The 9,680-nt window shown below is 34.3% G+C and overlaps 1 protein-coding gene across 2 annotated transcripts; it reads left to right on the forward strand.

Moving 5' to 3' along the window:
• The first annotated feature begins 1,140 nt into the window (after positions 1-1,140).
• Positions 1,141-7,525, forward strand: LOC131936955 (uncharacterized). 2 transcript variants are annotated; one of them, XM_059294110.1, is made up of 17 exons: positions 1,141-1,280; positions 1,689-1,738; positions 1,872-2,064; positions 2,270-2,297; positions 2,408-2,473; positions 2,604-2,670; positions 2,944-3,024; positions 3,177-3,254; positions 3,381-3,450; positions 3,739-3,803; positions 3,990-4,056; positions 4,368-4,416; positions 5,059-5,127; positions 5,490-5,563; positions 5,685-5,836; positions 6,009-6,068; positions 6,508-7,525. In XM_059294110.1, the coding sequence occupies exons 1-17, from the start codon at positions 1,161-1,163 to the stop codon at positions 6,899-6,901; spliced, it is 1,683 nt and encodes a 560-aa protein (XP_059150093.1). In that variant the 5' UTR covers positions 1,141-1,160; the 3' UTR covers positions 6,902-7,525. The 2 variants fall into 2 exon arrangements, with proteins under 2 accessions (XP_059150093.1, XP_059150085.1); XM_059294102.1 differs by lacking the exon at positions 5,059-5,127.
• Positions 7,526-9,680: the final 2,155 nt, after the last annotated feature.

Here is a 9,680-nt window from a genome sequence, read left to right on the forward strand (position 1 = left end):
CTTACTTATAATTTTAATGGCCGATTCTAGTCGGAATAAGATACGCATGCGATACGCATGCGCAATGGAGAGAAACTACGACTTAGCGGCGATGTTTTCGATGGTACTGCGCATGCGTGTGTTTACAACCGTAGAACCCTAATCCTATCCTTAACCCTATCCCTAATCCTATCCCTAACCCTAACCCTAGCCCTAATCCTATCCCTAACCCTAACCCTAGCCCTAATCCTAACCCTAACCCTATCCCTAATCCTACCCCTAACCCTCATTCTAGCCCTAACCCTAGCTATAGGTCACTGCGCATGCGCAGAACTATCTTTTGCCGAAAAATCTTATTCCGAGTAGACACTTCGAATTTTAATACCCGCTTCACTTTCACCTCCAGTTGAGCGTATTTTATTATAAACACAACCGAAACACACAAAAACTTAGGAAAACATTGGGCTTATTTCTGTATGAAGTTTTGATTTAGACTTCTAGTTTTGATTATTTACTCTTGTCAAAACGTGAGAAAAATCTAAATTTGGAATATTGAATGCTAGATTATAAGTTAAGTATAAATAAATTATTTAAAACTTATATGAACTCACGATGACCCAAAACTGAGGCCAACACCATTTCAAGCTATTACCCAAGCTATGACTTATTATACTTATGACGTATGCTAATAATTAAGCCTAAAGTCAATGTGAGCTCACCGCTGACGATCGCATGCCATTTGATTGGAACTGTTCTAATGCTTTTTTGTTTTGTTTTTTTTTTACCTTTTCTAATTAAAACTCATATTCATATAAAATTCAATAAAAAAGATCTAGATCTAGCTCTAATCCTAGTGTTTTCCTAACGTTTTTGTGTGTTTCGGTTGTGTTTATATTAAAATAAGCTCAACCTGACGTGAACGTGAAGCGGTGTATAAAATACTCTAAAATGGAGTTTTACCAGATCTAGATCTAGAATCTAGATTTCTAGATCTATATCTAGATCTAGTAATAGTAGTAAGTTACTGAATTACTTGACTACAATGAAGCTTACACCATAATTAGTAGATCTATTAAGGCCTATTGAGTAGATTTAGATATATGATGATATATTAATTAATATCTTTAAGAATATTTCGCCTTATATTTCTTCCATTCTCCCACACCTTATACTTGTTGAAGATGGGCTTAATAGACTTAAACAAAAGCACTGGAACTTCCAACCCATTCAAAATTTGTGCCAACATATTCATTGCCTTTGTTGGAGCAGGTGTGTTAGGTCTTCCCTATGCATTCAAAGAGGTAAGTTTTAAATTTAAAATGATAATAGAGTATAGAGCTCTACATCCACAGTCCTCTTTCCTGTCAAAGTCAAATCACCAAAATCCAGGTTACTGGTAGCCAGGAGAATCTCCCTAATATTATTTTACATCCTTCATGAATAAAACTTTGGAAATTGAAATTAACTATCAACCCACACATTTGGGAAGGGGAGCTCTTATTAACGAGTGTAAATTGGGTTTCCCACCTTGAATCCTGCACGTACAATGGCCAACACAATGTATATTAATACATTATTAAAGTTGTGTGGTGTGGCGGCAAATGTTGTCTAGTGAGTGTTGAACAAATGAAATTCAGTTAGTTGTAGCTTTTTACTGTTTATTATTGGTTAACAAAATGTTAATTTAATGATTTCTTCTTTCCCTGTAGGCTGGAATCTTGGAAGGTGTTTTCATCATAATTATTGTTGCAGTACTAAGGTACTTTTTTCTTCAGTTTAAAATGCTAAATTATTACCATAGAGGAAGTATAACTATAGTACCTTACTTGCACTAAACTACACTATTAAATCAGTTGAATGATTTTTATATTTTTTTCTTAATTTATTCATAGTGTGAAAGCAATGCTGCTTATAGTGGAGTGCAAGTATCGAATAGTGGATAGATCAAAGTCAGGGGAGGAAAACATGGGCAGGAAAGAAGACAGCCTGTATGCACATTTTGCTGGAACAAAAGAAGAAAAGGCTGATTTGTTGAAAACAGAAGGGGATATGATGACAAGAATTAAAGATCTAAAGCCTTTTTTGGTAACTTGTAATTGCATGTATATGGAATCATATGTTTAGATTTAAAGTATGAATATTTTTTTTGCTGAAATTTATTTTTTAGCTTACATTTTTAATTTTCTTTATTATGGCTGTTAAAACATGGTGAATGTGAACTTTTTTTTTTATGAGCTGTGCATTTAATGCCCCAATCTTATGACTAACAAAACTCAAAACATCTTTCCAGGTTCATGACTTAACATATGGAGATATAGGTCAGTGTAAATTGAGTTTATTGAATTATTGATCCATTTAGACTTTTAGTAGCTTGGGATATTAAAACTTAACTCAGCCACTTTTAAGATATTTTCACAAATTTAACTAGGTTATGAAGCCATTGGTCCTACTGGTAGAATACTGGTTGATTTTGCCTTGGTTTTATCTCAAATAGGTAAAGTATAAAAAATTTCTTTAGTTAAAGTTTTAAAATATTGTTGTTACAAAAATATATATCAACCATTTCTTTAGTATTGTTTCTTTAGGCTAATCAACATATAGAGTTTATTTTGTTCCCACAATAGGTTTCTCCTGTGCTTATTTGATTTTTATTTGTGAAAATCTATCAAGCCTTATACCAAAAATTGAAAGGTAAGTATTCAGTTTTTTATTATTACTTATTAATACTGCTTGTTTACATTCAGAGTTTAAAATTATTGCACTTTGATAATTTTATTTAATTATACATTCAAAACTTGTAAAAAAAAATGCACATTTTCAAGAGATTATGATTATTAGAATAATTAAGCCTATTTATTATTAATAATGTGTTCAGGGCTCATATTACTTGCACAAAAAATGACGTTTGTAACATGTGTGCTCTTGAATTTTAACCTTGTAAATAAAATTAAAATTTTATTTCAGGACATACTGGCTATTGATTGTTTTGCCTCCTTTAAGTTTTTTGACAATGTTTAGAAATCTTAGCAGTCTAGCCATCACAAGGTAAGTTTTATACAGCAGGATTTTAAGGGTTTCTATGTAGCTACCTCTTTGTGGGGTTTAAATTATCTGTTCATTTATTTTTATGTATATATTTTTTTGTTATTTTATATTTCTAGAATTCTTATGAACTGCATTGTCACTTTTATTTTCAGCTTGATAGCTCAGTGTTCAAATCTCTTTGCGTTTGGCATAGTTTTCTGGTTTGATTTCAAGCATGCTAGCAAAGTGAGGTAAATTGTTTGAATTCATAGACATGTTTTAAAAATAATTAATTTTCATTTTGTTTTGTTCACTGACACACCAAAAATATTCTGGTCTATCTCCCATTATAAGTTTATTCTGTTTCTGATTTGTAGAATCCACCCCAAAGAGATATCTCTCGCAAATCTTCCCTTTTTTGCTGTTATAGCTATCTACTGCTATGAAGTAAGTTTACCGTAGAATTTTTTCTGGTGTTTTTCCCTAAGGAAAACCATATTCAACCTTTATTTCTCCTTCAAAATGACATATTTAAATTTTTTTATTGCTTATCCATTTAAAGAAAAAAACAATGAAATTTTTAAAATGTAACAACAACAACAGCTTAATACATTTTCATTTCACCTTGTAAGCCTGATGTTCCTATTCTATAGACACCAAATTAAGAACACATAAGATAAATATACTTTTACCACCAGAGAATTATAGTGTTTTTACAATTGTTTTTGTATCCAGGGGGCTGGCTTGATTCTCTCCCTTGAAAATTCTCTTGCTAAAGAAGTAAAGTCAAAATTTAATAGGTAAGTCTTATCACACACAGAATAACATTACTTAAAATGTTTTTATGAGATTAAGTTACTTTCACTTTTAATGTGCATTTTAAAAAAATATTCACCTAACCAGCTACAATCATTCACCTATCATTCACTAGGCCACTTTCAATCATTCACCTGTAATTCTTTCAAATTTCTGTATTTCTTCTCCAGGTACTTTTTATCTACCATAGGACTATTGACAGTGCTGTACATATCATTTGGAGTTTTTGGTTATATGGTAAGGATTTACCCTCTGGCTTGAGTATGTTAGTATTAATAAAAAGAGACACCTACATTATCTCCCTTTTATTTTCATACATTTGTACCACCACTTTTACACTTGTGACTTGTGTAATATACATGTCTAGAAATAGAAAAAAAAACTGGCAGCAAGTAGGTATACCTATTCTGTGGGAAAAAAGTTTTCATGTAACATTAACTTGTGAGTTTTTTTCCTAGACGTGTAGTCCTATATTATTCATTTGGCAAGTGTAAACAGTGTAGGAACTTACCTCCCCTAACTTATATACGTTTGTTATTCTTTTCCAGTCTTTTGGTGCTGAAACAAAACAAATCATTACATTGAATCTTCCAAATGGTAAGTTTCAAATCTAGTTTTATCACTATAACTGTTTCGTTATTCTGTCTGTCTGGAACGCTCTAAAGAAAACATAAGGGTAAAAAAGCTTTCACTGACGAGAAACGAATCTTCCCACGATCATGATGCACATGGAACAAATAGGAAATTTTCAAAACGAAAAGAAATGTTACAGAAATAATGACGTCATTGATAAGCGAAAATCTAGTTTTATGTAATCATATGTGTGTGTATGTGTATATATATATATATATATATATATATATATATATATATATATATATATATATATATAGGCCTATATATATATATATATATATATATATTATAATTTTAAAGTAAAGTTGAAATGACATTTTAATTCTGGGCACATAATTTTCCATTGCCCATTTCTCATGCTCAATCATATAAAATTCAACATTTCAATTAAATTCCTGTATGTTGTCAAACATTAAACGAAAAGATTTGTGTACGTGGTAAAAATAATTTCTAAACAGGAGAAGTCTCTCAGCAGGAGGGAATAGAGAGTAAAATAGTATCGTAGGCTGATAGAACTTTGGAGAAGTTGTAATAAGTTAAAAGCAAAAATATTACTTCTATAATATTTCATGTAAGTTACTTAACAATTTTATTTATTTGCAGGTGAGGGTTTTAATTTCAGTGTTATTGTGAAATGCTGCCTCTGTCTGGCATTATTTTGTACATATCCTGGTGAGTTCATGTATACATGTTTCTTCCTTTATTCTGTGACCTACTTCAGTGTTGGTTGGTCATGCTGTTGTTACAACTCATGTTAGATAAGCTGAGGCATTTCAAACTTTAAAATTGTTGGTAGACCCATGTAACGTTATTTTGTAATTTTATCTCAATTTTTTCATGTGACAAGTCTGCTTCTCACTTGTACATCTGCTAGCATTTTAAATATGGAACTACTATTTACTTAATGATAAAGTCACTAGCATAATTCATGAAGAAAAATATTGTTACAGTTTTGATGTTCCCAGTGATAACTACATTTTACTTAATACTAAAGTCTTTAGCATGATTAATGAAGGAGAGTTGTTTTTTTACAGTTATGATGTTCCCTGTGATGAAAGTTCTGGAACATTATTTTATCCTTGACCCAGATAGATCTGTTTGGAAAGGGGTGAGTGAAATAGCAACATCCATTTAAAATTTATTTTATGTTCAGTGTTATATTTGACTGTAGTCTCCCTTGAAGATTAGACCAATGGTCTCTAATGGTTTGAAAATGTGGTCTGTTACAGAATGTGATGCGTGGTCTGGTGGTGCTGTTGACAGGGGTCATTGTTGTGATGATCCCCAACTTTGTTGATCTCATGGCCCTGGTGGGGGCCAGCTGCTGTACGCTCTTAGCTTTCATCCTGCCTGGCTTGTTCCATTTGAAGTTGTTTAAAGGGTCAGTCTTTACTCCATCAAGGGAAATAACTCAATCTAAGGGAAACTACTGAACAATAATTTTGATCGAGTGAAAAATATTTTTTTTTACTCTTCTTTAAATTAAACTTGAATTGTTTAGTTTGTCTCTTGTACAAAAAGGTGTTAATTAAATTTTTATTTTCTGTTGACAGAAAACTGAACAAGAAGCAAATTTTGCTCAATTGGTTGCTGGTGTTGTTTGGCATTATAGGGTAATTTGTGACTTGTTATTGCCAGTTTAGATTAGCATAGGGTAATTTGTGACTTGTTATTGCCTGTTTAGATTAGCATAGGGTAATTTGTTGTTGACTTGATTGCTTGTTTAGATTAGCAAAGGGTAATTTTTAATAGCTTGCACTCTTTTTTTTTACTCAACTGTTGAATAATAGTTAATTATAAACAAGGGTAAATGTTAGAAATACAGCATTGATAGTTAATCATTTTGCCTTCATCATTTATCATTTTTACTTGTTTTATAGCTAGTTCATGTCAGATGATTGTTACATTAGTAATGTTGCTCAAAGTTTAGCGTGTGCTTACACATCATAATGCTATTGGCAATCTAATTTTTTTTATTTGTAGGTGAATTACAAAACATTATGTTTATGCTTACCCGAACATTGTTAAATTTAGTATGCATTTTATTTGTAGGGCCACGTTTGGAATGTGGGATGCCTTTATAAGACTGAGTGGATCCCAGAACAATCTTCCTATCCCTATCCCAGAGACTACGACTCTCCCAACTAAGCCAGTCAATGTCTCAGCTACAAGCTCACCTGTATTGCCAGCCCTCACAAACTTAACCACAACAACAGTCAAAAATCTAGACATGAGCACATTGAAAAATCTGGACATGAGCACATTGAAAAATCTGGACATGACCACTGTACAAAATCAGGCTACCTCTGCCAAAAGTGTCTTGACGTTGATCCCTACAACAAAGTCTTCAGTAAACCAGACCGCTCTCAGTGCAACCTCTAGTGTGTTGAACTCTACACTCATAGCTAACCCATTTACAGAAAAATTTAATAACTCAAATACATAGAAGAAATATATTACCTTTCTCTCTATTAGTTCTTCATTGAAAACAAGTAGGCCTATTTGTTTAAAAACTAAATTAAATAGCTTATTTATTAATTTTTTTTAATTCCTTTTTAATCAAGTTTTAAAATTTATTTTTGGCTAATATTTAAAGGTAAAAAGATTTAATTTTACTTCTTTTTTCATCAACTTGACTTAAGCTATGCTTCCTACTTAAGTGTTTACCTTTACTGAGGATATTGTGTTAATTATGTATGTATAGAAAAGTATTTGCCTTTAAATCTCAATATGTGTTCATGTACTTGTAGGTTTCTGTAGTTTGATTGGCAGTTTGTCACATGTATATTTACCAGTGTGAGCTCAGATCTCTGTTTTTTCATGTTCCCATGAAGAAATAACTCAATTTTTAAAAATGTCTTGAAACTTCTTGCATTTAATATGTAGATAACTAGAACAAAATATGATAAGTTGGTGGTGGAAGATATTGTTCTACCATTGTTCATAATCTGACACAGAGTAAATAGAATTCTTTGTTCCCCACATAGTGGCTGATCCATGAAGTCTGTGGGCAGTGGCTACTGGATTTTTGTATTTCTGAAGTCTACAGTCAGTGGCCACACAATTTTTGTATTCCCTCAGTCTACAGTCAGTGGCCACACAATTTTTGTATTCCTGAAGTCTACAGTCAGTGGCCACACAATTTTTGTATTCCCTCAGTCTACAGTCAGTGGCCACACAATTTTTGTATTCCCTCAGTCTACAGTCAGTGGCCACACAATTTTTGTATTCCTGAAGTCTACAGTCAGTGGCCACACAATTTTTGTATTCCCTCAGTCTACAGTCAGTGGCTACACAATTTTTGTATTCCCTCAGTCTACAGTCAGTGGCCACACAATTTTTGTATTCCCTCAGTCTACAGTCAGTGGCCACACAATTTTTGTATTCCCTCAGTCTACAGTCAGTGGCCACACAATTTTTGTATTCCCTCAGTCTACAGTCAGTGGCCACACAATTTTTGTATTTCTGAAGTCTACAGTCAGTGGCCACACAATTTTTGTATTCCCTCAGTCTACAGTCAGTGGCCACACAATTTTTGTATTCCCTCAGTCTACAGTCAGTGGCCACACAATTTTTGTATTCCCTCAGTCTACAGTCAGTGGCCACACAATTTTTGTATTCCCTCAGTCTACAGTCAGTGGCCACACAATTTTTGTATTCCCTCAGTCTACAGTCAGTGGCTACACAATTTTTGTATTCCCTCAGTCTACACTCAGTGGCCACACAATTTTTGTATTCCCTCAGTCTACAGTCAGTGGCCACACAATTTTTGTATTCCCTCAGTCTACACTCAGTGGCCACACAATTTTTGTATTCCCTCAGTCTACAGTCAGTGGCTACACAATTTTTGTATTCCCTCAGTCTACACTCAGTGGCCACACAATTTTTGTATTCCCTCAGTCTACAGTCAGTGGCCACACAATTTTTGTATTCCCTCAGTCTACAGTCAGTGGCCACACAATTTTTGTATTCCCTCAGTCTACAGTCAGTGGCCACACAATTTTTGTATTCCCTCAGTCTACAGTCAGTGGCTACACAATTTTTGTATTCCCTCAGTCTACAGTCAGTGGCCACACAATTTTTGTATTCCCTCAGTCTACAGTCAGTGGCCACACAATTTTTGTATTCCCTCAGTCTACAGTCAGTGGCTACACAATTTTTGTATTCCCTCAGTCTACAGTCAGTGGCTACAGGATGTTTGTATTCCCTCAGTCTACACTCAGTGGCCACACAATTTTTGTATTCCCTCAGTCTACAGTCAGTGGCTACACAATTTTTGTATTCCCTCAGTCTACACTCAGTGGCCACACAATTTTTGTATTCCCTCAGTCTACAGTCAGTGGCCACACAATTTTTGTATTCCCTCAGTCTACAGTCAGTGGCCACACAATTTTTGTATTCCCTCAGTCTACAGTCAGTGGCTACACAATTTTTGTATTCCCTCAGTCTACAGTCAGTGGCTACAGGATGTTTGTATTCCCTCAGTCTACACTCAGTGGCCACACAATTTTTGTATTCCCTCAGTCTACAGTCAGTGGCTACACAATTTTTGTATTCCCTCAGTCTACAGTCAGTGGCCACACAATTTTTGTATTCCCTCAGTCTACAGTCAGTGGCCACACAATTTTTGTATTCCCTCAGTCTACAGTCAGTGGCTACACAATTTTTGTATTCCCTCAGTCTACAGTCAGTGGCTACAGGATGTTTGTATTCCCTCAGTCTACACTCAGTGGCCACACAATTTTTGTATTCCCTCAGTCTACAGTCAGTGGCTACACAATTTTTGTATTCCCTCAGTCTACAGTCAGTGGCCACACAATTTTTGTATTCCCTCAGTCTACAGTCAGTGGCCACACAATTTTTGTATTCCCTCAGTCTACAGTCAGTGGCCACACAATTTTTGTATTCCCTCAGTCTACACTCAGTGGCCACACAATTTTTGTATTCCCTCAGTCTACAGTCAGTGGCCACACAATTTTTGTATTCCCTCAGTCTACACTCAGTGGCCACACAATTTTTGTATTCCCTCAGTCTACAGTCAGTGGCCACACAATTTTTGTATTCCCTCAGTCTACACTCAGTGGCCACACAATTTTTGTATTCCCTCAGTCTACAGTCAGTGGCCACACAATTTTTGTATTCCCTCAGTCTACACTCAGTGGCCACACAATTTTTGTATTCCCTCAGTCTACAGTCAGTGGCTACACAATTTTTGTATTCCCTCA

The sequence above is a fragment of the Physella acuta genome, unplaced genomic scaffold, assembly GCF_028476545.2.
Source record: "Physella acuta isolate Inbredline_101_S28 unplaced genomic scaffold, ASM2847654v3 ptg000017l, whole genome shotgun sequence".
Classification (NCBI taxonomy): Eukaryota; Metazoa; Mollusca; class Gastropoda; family Physidae; genus Physella; species Physella acuta.

What these genes read in the sequence shown, in the direction of transcription:
- LOC131936955 (XM_059294110.1), top strand. Translation starts at nt 1,161, where the DNA reads ATGGGCTTAATAGACTTAAACAAAAGCACTGGAACTTCCAACCCATTC. An exon ending in ATAGATCTGTTTGGAAAGGG is followed by an intron (nt 5,564 to 5,684) that starts GTGAGTGAAATA and finishes GGTCTGTTACAG; the next exon opens with AATGTGATGCGTGGTCTGGT. An exon ending in GTGTTGTTTGGCATTATAGG is followed by an intron (nt 6,069 to 6,507) that starts GTAATTTGTGAC and finishes TTTTATTTGTAG; the next exon opens with GGCCACGTTTGGAATGTGGG.